The sequence below is a fragment of the Giraffa tippelskirchi genome, chromosome 1 (assembly GCF_054371585.1).
Source record: "Giraffa tippelskirchi isolate mGirTip1 chromosome 1, T2T-mGirTip1v1.2.pri, whole genome shotgun sequence".
NCBI lineage: Eukaryota > Metazoa > Chordata > Mammalia > Artiodactyla > Giraffidae > Giraffa > Giraffa tippelskirchi.
In genome coordinates, this window is record NC_137275.1 from 131,360,231 (window position 1) to 131,376,594 (window position 16,364).

General features: G+C 44.2%; 1 protein-coding gene across 14 annotated transcripts in view; it reads left to right on the forward strand.

The window, feature by feature from the left end:
• The window catches only part of NUGGC (nuclear GTPase, germinal center associated), a 47,980-nt gene that overhangs the window by 16,597 nt on the left and 15,019 nt on the right, over positions 1–16,364 (forward strand). For 5 of the 14 annotated variants that reach the window (XR_014055840.1, XM_081496936.1, XM_081496953.1 and 2 more), the window contains 6 exons: positions 2,011–2,220; positions 6,436–6,611; positions 7,544–7,562; positions 7,814–7,903; positions 13,102–13,207; positions 13,589–13,722. Coding sequence is in view for 13 of the 14 variants with exons in the window: in XM_081496936.1 (XP_081353062.1) it covers positions 2,011–2,220; positions 6,436–6,611; positions 7,544–7,562; positions 7,814–7,903; positions 13,102–13,207; positions 13,589–13,722 (735 nt within the window). In the remaining variant the exon portion in view is untranslated. Of the gene's footprint in view, positions 1–2,010; positions 2,221–6,435; positions 6,628–7,543; positions 7,563–7,813; positions 7,904–13,101; positions 13,208–13,588; positions 13,723–16,364 lie in introns of all 14 variants that reach the window. The other 9 variants (XM_081497001.1, XM_081497022.1, XM_081496991.1 and 6 more) reach the window with 3 other exon arrangements.

Sequence of the window (16,364 nt, forward strand, 5' to 3'; positions counted from 1 at the left end):
AAGTAAAAGCTTTCCTAGAAACACAGCCAACAAATTTCCATGTAGATTTGCTTGGTCAGTCCTGAGTCATGTGGGTTTTCTGAGCTGAAAGGGAGTCTAGGGAAGCAAGAAGCCAACTTGTCGTGATTGGCTGAGACCAGTCTCAATCCACTGCCTTCCCAAACATACAAATAGTCGCCACTGGCGTGGCTGAAGGGCAGGGTGGATATTAGATAAGCAACTAGTAGAACCAGGCTCTCCTCACTTTTATGATCAATGTTTTTTTTAAAAAATTAAAATTCAATTTTAAATTAAATCAAAATACATGTGGAACTAATATGCAATTTATTTATGTTGCATACTAAAAAACCTAGTTTTTCTTGCATCTTAAAATTCACCTTTAAAATATTGTTATTCTATTTGTACATCTGGTGCTTTCTATATAAAGTAAGAACAATTACTTACACCAGTTCTAAAATTTAATGTCTAATTATCTCCTAAGTTTAATATAGAAAAGCCTCCTTTAAAAGTTAATACTACTTACATAATTAATCAACATTCCTTAGACTTAAGAGTTCAAATTTAGCATATTTGTTTCTCTCAAAAATTTGAACTACTTGACCAGGCATACTTAGAAGTCAAATGGATTAAACCTTTCAAGGCACTTAGCTCTTATATATCTAGAAAATCAAACAAACGTAGTAGCCCCCTTTCTTATGTTTAAATGGATAGTCACTCAGTCATGTCCAACTCTTTGTGGCCCCATGGACAATATCCTACCAGGCTCCTCTGTCCATGGGATTCTCCAGGCAAGAATACTGGAGTGGGTTGCCATTCCTTTCTCCAGGGGATCTTCCCAACCCAGGGAGGGAAACCCAAGTCTCCTGCATTGCAGGCCATTCTTTACCATCTGAGCCACCAGGGAAGCCTATAATTAAAACTAATTAATGGGTAAACAACAAGGTCCTCCTGTATAGCACAGGGAACTATATTCAATATCCTGTGATAAGCCACAATGGAAAAGAATATGGTAAAGAATATATATATGTATGACTGAGTCACTAGTAGAAACCAAACACAATATTGTAAACCAACTATACTTCAATAAAATTAAAAAAGGACAACCCCCCCAAACATTAATTATCTTTCTAATATCCAAAATACAGACACAGCATGTCCAAAGAAACACAACGATGACAAAACTGGTTACTTTATCTGAATACATACAACTTATACCAAGGTGTCAAGGTAATATCCATTTCCTCACTACTCTGCACTTAGAAATATTCCTTCCCAGCGTGATGAATTTACCCATTTGAAACAAGACGAACGGAATTGCCATCTCCAGCTGCAAGGGCTCAAATTCAGGCTTTGGTGCATGAATTCTAGACAGGAGAGGGAATCTGAGTTTACTTCCTAGAATGGTTCGTCTCCACTAGTTTATTGAGTGGTATGTGCAGGCTAAGTTGCTTCAGTCATGTCTGACTCTCTACGACCACATGGACTGTAGCCTGCTAGGCTCCTCTGTCCATGGGATTCTCCTGGCAAGAATACTGGAGTGGGTTGCCATTCCCTCCTCCAGGGGTCTTCCCAACCCAGGGATTGAACCCACGTCTCTTATGTCTCTTGCATTGGTAGGCAGGTTCTTTACCATTATTGCCACCTGGGAAGCCCAGTTTATTGACTGGAGCCCTCTTCTTACAGAAAGCCCAAGCTCTTTTAAGCCCAGTGCTTTTTCTTTTCTGTTCCCAGCCCAGGGACAGAACCTGGATTTTCTGCATTGAGGGCGGATTCTTTACCATCTGAGCCAGCAGGGAAGCCCACAGGAGCTTGAATTTCCTGATCTCCCAGTGTTCTTTGTAGTTCTGAGTCTAGACCATTCCAGGTAGGATCCCAGGCCTCCTGGGGCCTGTCGCCCAGTACTGCTTCTCACATGACTCAGTGGACCTCTGCTGAACCTGAGTCATAGCCCTTCCAGGGCAGAGGTGCTGGAGACTGTCTGGTGTATGTGACCTTGTCCTTCTTCCTCAGGCAGGAGAGCTGTCTGTCAAGCTGGACCCCTACATCCGGACCCAGAGGAGAGACTGGGATGGAGGATCTGCTGAGACACACATCTGGCCCTTGATCAAACTGGTGGAAGTGACCCTTCCCAAATCAGAGCTGATTCCAGAAGGGGTTGTGCTGGTGGACATTCCAGGCACAGGCGACTTCAATAGCAAGAGGGACGAGATGTGGAAAAAGGTGATTCTCTTCCACAGGGCTTCATTCCCTCTCTCTCCATTCCCTGTGCTCTCTGTAAAGCAGCAAAGAATGTTCTACTTTCCGCTTAATGGATTTTATGAGCTCGATAGAGTTAAATTCTCCCATGTTCTAAGCCTCAGGGCAATGGTAGGATATGGGTGGCAAGAGACATCGGGGAGGGAGGAATCATGAGATAGGCCTGGGAGCTGGAACTGGAATTGTGGTACATGAGAAGGGCCAGCAACAGAGTGGCCTGGGAGTGAGCAGAGGAGACAAGGACAGAGTGAGACAGGGAGGGCAACATTTGGGTACAAAGCAGAGAAGCCAATAGCCACGCACCAAGGAACCAGAAGGCTGCTCCTGTGTTTGGTTGTAAGGACTTGTTGGTAAGTTGCTAAGTCATGTTGGACTCTCTGTGACCTTGTGGACTGTAGCCCACCAGGCTCCTCTGTTATGGGATTTCCCAGACAATACTGGAGCTGGTTGCCATTTCCTTCTCCAGGGGATCTTCCCAACCCAGGGATTGAGCCCACATCTCCTACATTGGCAGGCAGATTCTTTACCACTGAGCCATCTGGGAAGCTCTTGGGGAAGGTGGGGTGGGCTTTAATACCATGCTTCCTGGGGAAGCTCCAAGGGGGCGAGTGATAGAGAAAGAAAGAGCATCTTAGGCAGAAGGAGCTCAGACGTGCAGGACTGTGGGGAGGAACACGGGGCACAGGACAGCTAAAGGGGCTGGGAGGGTCAGGAGAGGTCCATGAGTCATCATCAGTGCAGACGCTGCCAAAAATCTCTCTGCTGGAATGCTGCTTCCCTGGCATATGTAGACTTTAAATTCCGCAGATTTGTGTTAAATGAATGACTATGGGCCAGGGGAGCTTTGCAACTGTGGTTTTTCAATAAAGATTGGGATGGCAGCTTACAGATAAGCAGCCTATGTCCTGATTTTACAGCTAAGGAAATGAAGGCTCAGAGACAGGAAGTCCTTTGCCCAAAACCACACAGCTACTGAGTGGCAGAATTTAAACCTGAGAGCAGATTTCTGCCTTCTCAGCTGAGGCCCTGTCTCTCAACCTCCAGAAAGTCCCCTAACAATTCTTTTTTTTTTTTTAATATTAATTTATTTTTGGCTGCGCTGGGTCTTTGTTGTTGTGTGCAGGCTTTCTCTAGTTGTGGTGAGCAGGGGCTCGTCGCTAGTTGCAGTGTGTGGGCTTCTCACTGCACTGGCTTCTCTTGTTGCAGGCATGGGCTTTCGATAGCTGTCCATGCTTCAGAAGAGCTTCATGCACAGGCTTCAGTAGCTGCAACACACAGCCTCATTAGTTGTGGACCCTAGAGGAGGCAGGCTCCAATAGTGGTGGTGCATGGGCTTAGTTGCTCCATGGCATGTGGGATCTTCCTGGATCCGGGATGGAACCCACGTCTTCTGCACTGGCAGGCAGATTTTTTAGCGCTGAGCCACCTGGGAAGCTTCCCTAACAGTTCTTTAAGGTGGAGGCAGTCTCCCAGTGTCCTTCATCCTTGGTGGCCTGCTCAGGCCTGGCCAGGAGAGCCTTTATTTCTGCAGGGTTTCAGGTCTCGCGGTGGAATCTGCCACCTCCTCGAGTTCCAGGCCAGCGTGGGGAATGACAGCCTCGGGGGTGGCCAGCTTGTAGCACAGGATGGAGCTGTGGCTGCTGCCAGTTCAGACACATTGGGCAGCTTATCAAAGGCCACTCAAAACAGAAGAGCCAGCAGACCTGGCTCAGAACCCAGGCTCTGAGGAGGTTGGGCTGAAGCGAAGCGATGGTTCCCAGCCTGCTCTGCTTGGCAACAGCTCCCCCACATTCTTGTGGTTTTGTGATATCCTCTCAGGAGAAGTTACTAGACTCCCCTCCATCCAGGGAGAACAGAATACACCCCACCTCCCCCACCCCTCCAGCTGCCAGCAGCACCCTCCCTAAATTAAAACCATTAATTCAAATTCCCCAGTGCTGCCACCTAAGTGTCACCTGACCTCTCAGAGGCCCATCCTCATTGCAAGGAGGGAGGTAGGTGGGGGCGGCAGGGGCCATTCCATTCCCTCCCAGTTCTTACAGATTGGCCTTTCCTGGTGTTTTCTGTGATTTTAATTTTACCAAATCCTGGCAGTCAGGAGCTTTATGTAGGGCCTGAAATTTAACCACTGCAACTTTTATGATCGAGGTCCTCTTTTGTTTGGCCTCCCTGGTGGCTCAGATAGTAAAGAATCTGCCTGCAATGCAGGAGACATGGGTTAGATCCCTGGGTTGGGAAGATCCCCTGGAGAAGGAAATGGCAACCCACTTCAGTATTCTTGCCTGGGAAATCCCATGGACAGAGGAGCCTGGAGGGTTATACAATCCATTGGGTTGCAGAGAGTTGGACATGACTGAGCGACTAAACAACAACAATAACAACAATTTAGCAGGAGCAGGGGGATGTAAGGTGAGAGACCCTGCCCTGGAGGAGGAGCTGGCAGGCTTCATCTTCCACAACTGATGGAATTGTTTGAAGCTTCCCTGAATTGGTTATAATTTGGGAAGAGGGAGGGAGAGATGAGTTTATTTTCCTGCCTGGATTTGAATTGATCCATGTAGGGGAGGAGGTTCAGGACCCAGATTTGTGTGCCCTTAAGTCAATCCTTTGCCTTGTGGGGTCTACTATGTACCTTTTCTATAAAACAATGAAGTCTGTTTGACTCTTGAGATGGGTGCTTTCAAAGCAATGATCCATGAAGCCAAGAGGTTCATGGGCAGAGGATGGGGGGTGCAGAGAAGATGGGGGCTCCAAACCCTCCACCTCAAATTCAACTAAAGCTGTTCTACTTTAAAAAATCAAGTTGGACCATTGGAGTTCTTCCTAAGATTTCATTTGGAAAAGGGATCCACTGCTAAAAACAAGCTTGAAACCCCCTGTTCTAGACCATGGTTTCTTAGCCCCAGCTCTTCTGACTTGGGGGTGGAGAGGGCAGAGAAATTCTTTGCTGTAGGGGCCCAACCTAGGCATTATGGGATGTTTAGCAGCATCTATGGCCTCTGCCCACTAGTGTCCCCTCAAGTCTGAACAGTTAGAAATGTCTCCAGGCATTGTCGAAGGTCCACTAGTTAAGAACCAGTGGCATAGAGCAAATAATGATTTAGTTAGCAACTCACAAACTTGTCACACCTTTATGTGCAAAGCGCTATTCTGAGGAACCATAAAACAAATTCAATCCTGGAGTTGGACCAGTTTTCCATTTATTTGGAGAGATAAGACGGGTAAAACAATACAGTCAGAGAAATGTCACAATTGCTTGTCACATAAAAGTTGTATATTTGATAAAACAATACGTATGCTATCAATCATTGTTACAATTTCCTGCTCAATTCAAGCATATGGGTTTCTGGCTCTCTGCTGCCACCTTGTGGTAGTATGCTGCATATGCAGGGCAAGCCAGATATCAAAATGATGCTCTGCAGTGACAGCTTTGGTATAAACGCATGACCAGGACTAGTTCTGGAAAAACAAGACTTTTCCCTAGAGGACAGCTTAGTAAATCAAGCTAGTGAGGGATCTGGGACAGAAGGTCTGATTTCTTGAATTCTATCAATGACTAATGCCACAGACATCTATGAAGCTTCTAGTATGGACAAGGTACTGTGTTTGAGGTGATACAGATTCCAAGCTGAATGATGTGGCCCCCTTCCCATCCGGCACTTCGCAGTCTGGGTGGGGAGGGGGGGAGGGATGCAGAGTGCGAACCCTGTACAGTATAGTAGCTGTACAGTAGCTCTGCCTGAGAAGTACCAGGGCAGGTAAGTACAGGGGCTATGGGATGCAGAGATGGGGGGACCAACCTAGCCTCAGGTGGCCCTTGGTGATCTCAGAGGGCAAACGGAGGTCAAGCAGAGGTTGTGGCAACGGCAAAGACCCCGGGATAGATGTGCAACTTACATCCAGGACTGTGCAAGAAGCTCACGTGGTTGCTGCATAGAGAGTGCCTGGCGGGGCTTGGTGAGAGATGGGGCTGGACAGAGAGCTGGGGCAGAGCACGGAGGACGGACAAGACACATTAAGGAAACATGTCCAGTATTCTTTTCTGGAGACTCCCATGGACAGAGAAGCCTGGCAGGCTACAGTCCATGGGGTCACAAAGAGTCGGATAACTGAGCAACTAACATGCTACAACCGAGGCACCATTAATGCTCTTAAACATGCTGTGGTCATGTTTCACAGACCATCGATAAGTGCTCCGTGATCTGGGTGATCACTGACATTGAAAGGATTTCTGGAGGGAGAGCCCACGAGGACCCTCTGAACGAGAGCATGAAAGCCTGCCAAAGAGGGTTCTGCAGGGACCTGGCCCTGGTGGTCACCAAGACCGACAAGCTCCACCTGCCGGAATATCTAAGGTACCACTCTGGGCATGCAGGGATGCGGGCTTCCCTCTGTGGGTCCCAGGTGCTGTAACTCCTATAACGACAGAGCTTTGACTCATGGGCATTGTGGACTCAGGCAAGTGACCACTGGTGATGAAAGAGATGCCTGGGGGACTTCTGGGCCTTCGGGTAGGTTGTCTTGAGAATCTTCCAGAGCAGCTGCTTAACACCCAAGAGGCTGAATTCTGCATAGCTCCAGGGGCGCCACTCATGAGTCTGAGATGCAAACAGCAGCTCCTGGTGTTTCACAGTGTGATGGACCTGCCTGCCCCCACGGATATGGGAAGTGTAGATGCCCCACAGCTAGGAGACGCTTCCTGTAACACTGTTTGGGTGGTACAGCTTTGAACTGTTAGATTTTGTTTCAGATTTATTTAGGCCACCACAGCCTTGAGTAGAGTTTCCTGTGCTAGATAGTAGGTTTTCATAAGTTATGTATTTTATACATAGTGTGTGTGTGTGTGTGTGTGTGTGTGTGTGTGTGTATGAATTGCAATCTCCCTATTCATCCCACTTCCCCATTCCCTGCTGAAAGTCCAGACATTTGTTCTTTATGTCTGTGTCTCTTTCTGCTTTGCAAATAGGTTCATCAGTACCATTTTTCTATTTGTTTTTCTCTTTCTGACTTGCTTCACTCTGTATGATACTCTCTAAAATGTCCATCAACAGAGGTCTGCATCTTGACTGGGATAGGGGGTGAGGGCACAGAAAATTCCATCGACAATGAAATAACAAGAAATTAAGATACTGTTATCAAATGGACCCTGGAGGTGGGTCAGAGCCTTTAGGCTGAAGGAAGAGCTTAGGGAGAGGAACAAAGGCATGGCTTATGCGGTGCTTTCAGGGGAAGTCAAGACTGCCGTGACACATCATGAGATAAGTAATTATTCCATTTTTCATTTCAGGGAAAGAAAAGTGGGAAATGTAAGTATGGACTAGATGTTTTCTTTTTTAAAGCTCGATTGAGATGTAATTGATAGACCAAAAATGCATCTTGAGTTTGGACTAGTTATTTTTAAATAATACTTTTTATGGCTAGTATTATATGATCCTAACACCTGCACACTTGTCTGGGTTAAATGGAGAGCAGCCCCCCTAAATGTTCATCTTATCCCTTTATTGCTCTTGATAACCCTGCATTCTTTGCGATGCTGTTATTTCTTCTTATAATCCAGCAAGCTATTCAAAGTCAGCGAGAAGCTGTTTTAGAAAGAAATGAAATGATAAAGCTACAGAGGAATAAAATTCTCAAGGATAAACTAAAGGTGAGTGAACAGATTCTGTTATGCATTTTTCTGCTTTTCAATCACTTAGACTTTGAGACACAAGTGCCTGTTTGGGCAAAAGCTTTAAAGTAGATGATATGTCCTATTGATTAATTATTTTGTAACCTTAGGCAAATTACTGTACCTGTCTGAGCCTCCATTTTCTCATCTGTAAAGCTGGGAAATAATAATCTCTACTGCCTGTGATTGTTGAAAGAATTGAATGAGTGTATGGTTTACTGAGAACCATGAGCAGATAAAATCGGGTATTACCCTGCAGGTTGAAGCGTGCTTGGCTAGAGGGATGCAGAGGGGCTCTGAGAACTCAGAGGAAGGATCCTCAGTCATGCTGGCAGTTGGGGTAGGTGGTGTTGAGAAGTTCAGGGAAAACTCAGCCTCTTGAGCAGAAGTTTAAAGAACCAGTAGTCTTGGTTGAGGAGAAGTAATAGGAGAAAGGGCATTCGAGACAGCAGGAAGAATGTGGTTGAAAAAAATCTGCTATGCTGGGTGAACTACAGGCAAATAGGTTTGAACAGCTAAACAAAGGGCATGTGCTGTGTTGAGATATAAGGTTTGAGCTCTATTTTTCAAGTTTGAGTAATTGGTCTGTGGGAATCTTGATGTTCCTCAAGTTATTTTTATTATTCTGTTAATAAAATAGTTACAAACATAAAACTCCTTCCTGTAATAGTCCTTTGCAACTCTAAACTTGAAACCAACTTGAAGATAAAATATAAAGAAAACAGCTTAAATGTTAGATGTGATAGGTGAGATGATTTTGCTGAAACTAAATCTTTAGGGCTGGGTTTAATAGTAAAAGCATATGGCCTTGCGGCCAGTTCTATAGTTAACTGCTTTCTGTATTTTGACTTTAATTATATGGATGCAGAAAATGTCTGGTGTACAATGTGGAACTGAAAATTGCAAAGCTTTTGTTTCTAATTCAGAATAATCAGACCTCATACATAAGCCAAGGTCTTCTACCAAGCAATTTTTGAATGCTGGTTTTCATGAGGCAGTAACTCAGAAGAGCTGTTCTTGTTCTCATTAATTGTGGAGGGCATAATTATATTGTTTCTGGAAATAGAAACATAAAATATTGGGTGGGCCAAAACCTGAATGAACTTTTTGGCCAACGCAATGCCTCAATTTACAATTCATGATTATATTTACTGCTAATAAATGTGGCAAACTGGTGTGTATGAGATAGGGTCTGTGCAAAAATGTCAGCTTGCAGGATGACTATGGTTCTGACTCTTAATGACATAAGTTCTTTTAGGTCTGCACACCTACCCCTCTGATGGCTACATAACACCTTCATTCTCCAGCTACCGTTTTTTCAGTTTGAATTGTTGTGAAACCTTTACTTGTCCTGCAGGCCTTCAATTTGGAGGATATTTAATTTAGCCATGGAAAAAATGAGGCAGAATTTGATTATACAGCCATTCATAGAAATGTCTATGCTTATTTTTTTAATTATAAAAATGAAAATTAAGAAAAAATATTTATGGAAAATGACAGACTCCTGGGACTACACTTATTGATCTAAATTTGGAAATATTTTAGAAAGATGATTTTCTCAGTAGTATTAAGAACATGTGTGTGCTAAGTCACTTAGTTGTGTCTGACTCTCTGTCGACCCTATGCGACGCTATGGACTATAGCCTGCCAGGCTCCTCTGTCTATGGGATTCTCCAGCCAAGAACACTGGAGTGGGTAGCCATCCCTTCTCCAGGAGATCTTCCCAACCTAGAGATTGAACCCACGTCTCTTACGTTTCCTGCACTGGCAGGCGGGTTCTTTACCGCTACTGCCACCTGGGAAGACCAGTATGGAGAATGGATAGTGGGAAGAGGGGCTAGTGAAGACTGGATGTAGAGAGATGAGCTTGGGAGGCTTTTTCTGTAATCTAGGTGGTGTTACAAAAATAAAAATAGAAGTGATAAGAACCTGAGTCAGGCAGTAACCATAGAAGCAGAGTAGAGGAGATGCATTCAGGAGCCAAGAGGGAGTTCCGTTCCCTAGCTCAGGATGGCTAACTGTATGTGGCAGGTGAGAGCGAGCTGGGTTTTGATGTTCAGGCATGTCTTTTGAGCAGATTAGTATTTTGCCTTTGCTTTAGCAAACCTGTAAAGAAAACCTGTGCCACTCTTCCTGTGTGTCTCTCTTTTACTTGCACACGATTTCCACGCTCACATTTCTGACCCCAGATGTGTGGCGTTTTCCCCACACTGAACAAGTCTCCCTGATCTCAGCTGGGTGCCTTACAGTTTAACTCAGTTTGACATTGTCTACTTGGAGATAGGGCTTCCCAGGTGGCTCAGTGGTATAGAATCCGCCTGCCAATGCAGGAGACGTGGGTTTGATCCCTGGGTCAGGAAAATCCCCTGGAAGAGGAAAGGGCAACCCTCTCCAGTCTTCTTGTCTGGGAAATCCCATGGACAGAGGAGCCTGGCAGGCTAAAGTCCACGGGGTTGCAAAAGAGTTGGACGCGACTAAACTACAACAACCAGAAGATAGCATCAGACCCCACAGGTTAAGGGTTTCGTCCCACAAGACTGCCCCCACTTCAGATACAAATTACAAGAAGTAGGTCCCCAGGTTACGCACGACTTTTGACTTCATTACAAATTGGTTCCTATGACTTCCTCCCCCTTGGACTCAGTTATTTGCAAGAATAGCTCACAGAACTCAGTGGATCAATTACTCACACTTACCAGTTTATTATATAATAACGAATGTGATATAAATGAACAGCCAGATCAAGATATACATAGGGCAAGCTCTAGGAGCCTCCCCGGGGCTGGAGCTTCTATCCTATGAAATTGGGGTGCATTGCTCTCCAAGTATGTGGATGTCTTCATTAACCTGGAAGTTCTCTGAACCCTATGTTATTGGGAATTTATGGAGCTTCATCATGTAGACATGATCAATTATGAACTACATTTCCAGCTCCTCTCTCCTCTCTGGAGAAAGGGGGTGTGCTTAGAAATCCCAAGGGATTCGGGAGTTCTGTGCTGGGAACTGGTGTCAAAGACCAAATTTTAGAATGAAAGATTCTCCCAACACCTCTTTGTACAAGGGTCTCAGGAGCCCTGTGTCAGGAATTCAGGGCAGAAACTGATAGACAGGCAGACAGACAGACCACAATACCTTACTGTTTTACTCAGTTTAAAGATCATATGAACTCATTGCTTTTCACAGAATTATTGTGTTCTGTTTGATGTTCAAGTTCATATGTTGGCCAGTGGGAGCCCTTAATTTAAGCTGAATCCTTTCAGCATCACAGAGACATTAAAAATCAATATCCTCATATCAATAACCTCAGATATGCAGATGACACCACCCTAACGGCAGAAAGCGAGGAGGAACTAAAGAACCCTTTGATGAAGGTGAAAGAAGAGTGTGAATAAAAACTGGCTTAAAACCCAGCATTCAAAAAACTAAGATCATAGCATGCAGTCCCATCACTTCATGGCAAATAGATGGGGAAACAATGGAAACAGTGACAGACTTTATTTTCTTGGGCTCCAAAATCACTGAAAATGGTGACTGCAGCCATGAAATTAAAAGATGCTTGCTCCTTGGAAGGAAAGTTATGACCAACCTAGACAGCATATTAAAAAGCAGAGATATTACTTTGTCAACAAAGGTCTGTCTAGTCAAGGCTATGGTTTTTCCAGTAGTCATATATGGATGTGAGAGTTGGACTATAAAGAAAGCGGGGCGCCAAAGAATTGATGCTTTTGAACAGTGGTGTTGGAGAAGACTCTTGAGATTTCCTTGGACTGCAAGGAGATCAAACCAGTCCATCCTAAAGGAAATCAGTCCTGAATATTCATTGGAAGGACTGATGCTGAAGCTGAAGCTTCAATACTTTGGACACCTGATGAGAAGAGCCAACTCATTGGAAAAGACCCTGATGCTGGGAAAGATCTCCTGCTGGGCAGAGAAGGGGGCGACAGAGGATGAGATGGTTGACTGGCATCACTGACTGAATGGACGTGAGTTTGAGCAAACTCCAGGAGATGGTGAAGGACAGGGAAGCCTGGCATGCTGCAGTCCATGGGGTCTCAAAGAGTCGGATGCTACTTAGCAACTGAAAGCAACAAGATGTTATAAAACTATCTTTGCTCCCTTGCAGCAAGTTTATATTCAGACCAATTTTTTTTTTTCTCTGCCCCAAGACATGAACCTATTACTATCAAAAGAAACTTGGGTTTCTTTTAGTGAATGAGTGAGTGAAAATCGCCCAGTCATGTCTGACTCTTTGCTACCCCATGGACTATACAGTCCATGGATCCATGGAATTCTCCAGGCCAGAATACTGGAGTGGGTAGCCATTCCCTTCTCCAGGGGGATCTTCCCAACCCAGTGATCAAACCCAGGTTTCCTGCATTGCAGGCGGATTCTTTATCAGCTGAGTCACCAGGGAAGCCCAAGAGTAGAGAATAATATTAAAAATAAAGGTTAGGGTACAAGGAGTACATATCAAAATGTTCATACAAGTAAAAGAAGTAGGTAGGGTGTTATCACTGCAAAATGATTTAAGTGACAAAGCTACATTTTTTAAAAAATGGGGTTACAACTAATTCAAAAAGATACAGGCACCCCAGTGTTCACTGAAGCATTATTTATAGTTGCCGAGACATGGAAACAATCTAAGTGGCCATCAACAGATGAATGGCTGAGTAATATTCTGCTGTGTGTGTATATATATGTACACATACATACACACATTTATTTATATATATATATATATATATACACACCACATCTTCTTCATCCATTCATAGTACTTCTAAGAACATTGGAGCGCATGTATATTTTGGAATTAGTTTTCTCCAGATACATGCCCAGGACTGGGATTGCTGGATCCCATGGTAACTCTTGTTTTTTTTTTTAAGGTTAAATACACTTCCGAACTATTTTCTGTATACATTTCCATATACCAAAATAGAATTGCTATTTTTTAACTCCGCAGAGAATCTCTGCAACAATGTCCTCATGACCTCTGACCTTGTGAGGGGGACAGATGGGAACATCTGACCTCGAGAATGTTGCTCATTCCTTACGGGGCTCGTGCAGAACTGAAAGTGGCTGAGCTAAAGTTTGCTGAAGGCTCTGGTGAAGCGGGTGCATGGCTGCCTTTGTGGTGGCTGAGTTATTCTGTTCCCTGTGTGCCTCTCTCACTTCAGAGAAAACTGCCAGCTGACTCCAGGGTTCTGGAAGCCTCTGAATTGGTGTACACGGTCAGCGCCCAGGAGTACTGGCAGCAGGCGCTCCTCAGCGAGGAGGAAACTGGTAACTTATACATATATAAATATATGTATTTTTATCTCACTCACTAAAATTCTCAAGAATAAGCTTGGCACTCTGAGTTTCCCACTCTAGAACTTTCTGTGCCACACTTCTAGTTTGCCACAGTTTCCATACCTATGAGCAAATATGTGTGTGTTTCTGCATTGTTGTGGTTCCTCCTGATGCTTCACTACTGACCTGCCATCTATAGTCTCTGATCCTAGACTGGGAAAAACAGAAAGGTTGGTTTCATGAGCATCCCACCCACACAGGACCTCAACTGAAGTTGATTCAGACTGCCGTCCTGATCTGTTAATTTTCATGAATTCTATTTCCTATGAACTCTGGCCTTTTCAAACTGTTTGTGTTGGCTGTGAATTCCAGAAATCCCCAAGTTAAGAGAATATATCAGGAGAAGCCTCTTGGATAAGAAGAAGAGGATGGTGACCAAGTACGTCACTGAAGCTTTTGGCCTATTGCTCCTCACAGACAGTTTCAACTGCACGGACCACCTGCAGGTATACCTGGGAGACCTTTGCCTCCCAGCCTGGGTAGAACCCTCCCTCTTACCAAGTTAGAAAATTAACTTGGAATGACTTTTCTTTTCTGACCAGAGGAACACCCTAAACTCAGAGAATCTAAAGAGAATAAAGATAATCTGAGTGTTAACATTGTAACCTTTGAGGAAGGAAAGAAAAGAATATTTTCTTTTTTTTTTTTTTTTAACCTGTGACGGATAGGCTGAGAGGGAAAGGTAAAAATAGTCACTTTGGCCTCTCCTGAGACTTGAATCAGGTAGAGTGTGTTTAATGGTAGGAGAGATGTGCTTTCTGCTGCTGGAATAAGCTGAGCTTCCCTGGTGGCTCAATGGTCAAGAAATAGCCAGGACATGGAAGCAACCTAGATGTCCATCAGCAGACGAATGGATAAGGAAGCTGTGGTACATATACACAATGGAATATTACTCAGCCATTAAAAAAATACATTTGAATCGGTTCTATTGAGATGGATGAAACTGGAGCCCATTATACAGAGTGAAGTAAGTCAGAAAGAAAAACACCAATACAGTATACTAATGCATATATATGGAATTTGAAAGATGGTAACGATAACCCTATATGCGAGACAGAATAAGAGACACAGATGCATAGAACAGTCTTATGGACTCTGAGGGAGAAGGTGAGGGTGGGACGTTCTGGGAGAATAGCATTGAAACATGTATATTCTCATATGTGAAACAGAACACCATTCCATGTTCGATGCATGAGACAAATGCTCAGGGCTGGGGCAATGGGATGACCCAGAGGGATGGGATGGGGAGGGAGGTGGGTGGGAGGTCCAGGAAGGGGAACACATGTAAACCCATGGCTGATTCATGTCAATGTATGGCAAAAACTATTACAATATTGTTAAGTAATTAGCTCCCAACTAAAATAAATAAATTTATTTAAAAAAAATAATAATAATAAATTTCCAACTCCAAAAAAAAAAAAAAAGAATCCGCCTGCCAATGTAGGTTTGATCCCTGAGTCGGGAAGATCTCCTAGAGAAAGAAATGTCAACCCACTCCAGTATTCTTGCCTGGAGAATCCCATGGGCAAAGGAGTCTGGTGGACTACAGTCCATGGGGTTACAGTCAGACACAACTGAACGACTTAGCTCACAAGCACGTAAAAAAGGATATGCTGTTAAATTATAAGTTTGAAAGAAAAATTGCGGCCAGAATAAATCACCAAAAGCATTGCTTCCGTATGAGGGACTGAATATACAAACAGACAAGCATATGTAAAAACAGAATTTTGACCCACAGTCTGCAACAACCAGCCTAGGAAGCCAACCCCTGATCTACAATAAGCAGCTCACGAAGTCAGCCTGCTCTGTCTTAGACATGTAGGAAGTTAGACTGCTATCTCTGATAACAATCTAAGAAGCAAAGCAATAACTTCTGTAATAATCAGCCTCAAATGGCCAGACCTTGGTTAATGACTAAGGGCTTCCCTGTGTGCTGTGCTTAGTCACTCAGTCGTATCTGACTCTTTGTGACCCCATGGACTGCAGCCCACCAGGCTCAAGGGGTTTCCAACCTTTTTTTTTATTTTTTACCCTTCATCCATATTTTATTGCAAAGAGATTACCATGATGCTTAGGTATTTTAAAATATGAGCAGTGGTTGCATACAAAACAGAAAAAATTTTTAACAACCTGAAACACACAAAAACAACCCATCTAATTCAGATGACTAAAAGTATGGCTGGAAAGTTACAGCTCCCGTCCAAATTAAACCCTTTAGCAGTGATGGCGTTGCCTTTAATTCTGCAAATGACACTCACTGTTTTGTTGACATTCACATTTTTGCTATAACTGGCTAGCCATTAAACTCTCATCACAGACAACCCTGTTGGCTCATGGGCTTCCCTAATCTTTATCCCTGCAAGGATCAAACAAGGAAAGATGAATATATTCATCATTTTAGAAATTCTACATAAACGTGACAAATAGAGCAAGATTCACCATCTTTTCACTCCTCCTCCTGAATCACATAGGATCTCTGCTTCAAGGTCCCCACTCACAGCAGCCCCACACCAGGGGTCTCTGATCATGGTGCCAAAAGCCTTCCCACCCCTCTGCCTGCCTTTGTGTGTGTGTGTGTGTGCATTCAGTTGTGTCTGAGTCTTTGCGACCACATGGACTAGCCTGCCAGGCTCCTCTGTCTATGGGATTCTCCAGGCAAGAATACTGGAATGGAGTGGGTAGCCATTCCCTTCTCCAGGGCATCTTCCTGACCCAGGGATTGAATCTGCCCACATTGCAGGCAGATTCTTTACTGTTGAGCCACCAGGGAAGCCCCTGGCCTGCCTTTGAGTATCTGCCAAATGCAGATGATGCCCACCGACTCCCTTACTACAGCAAGCTCTGAATTAACAGCCTTTGGACATTCTCGTTTGGTTGGTGTTTCTTTATTTCCATACTTGCTGTCATCTATCATATTTGTTCAGCCAAGCTGTCTGACCTGTTATTACGTAGAAAAGGGAAGGAGTAGAGACATGTATGATTGCATTGGTCCTGATAACCTGGGACCGTGAACCTGGGAGGGCCCAGTGGAAGGACTAGCTAAGGCAGCTGGTCGGGGCATGACTTCAGTGTGAAAAGTGAGCAATGT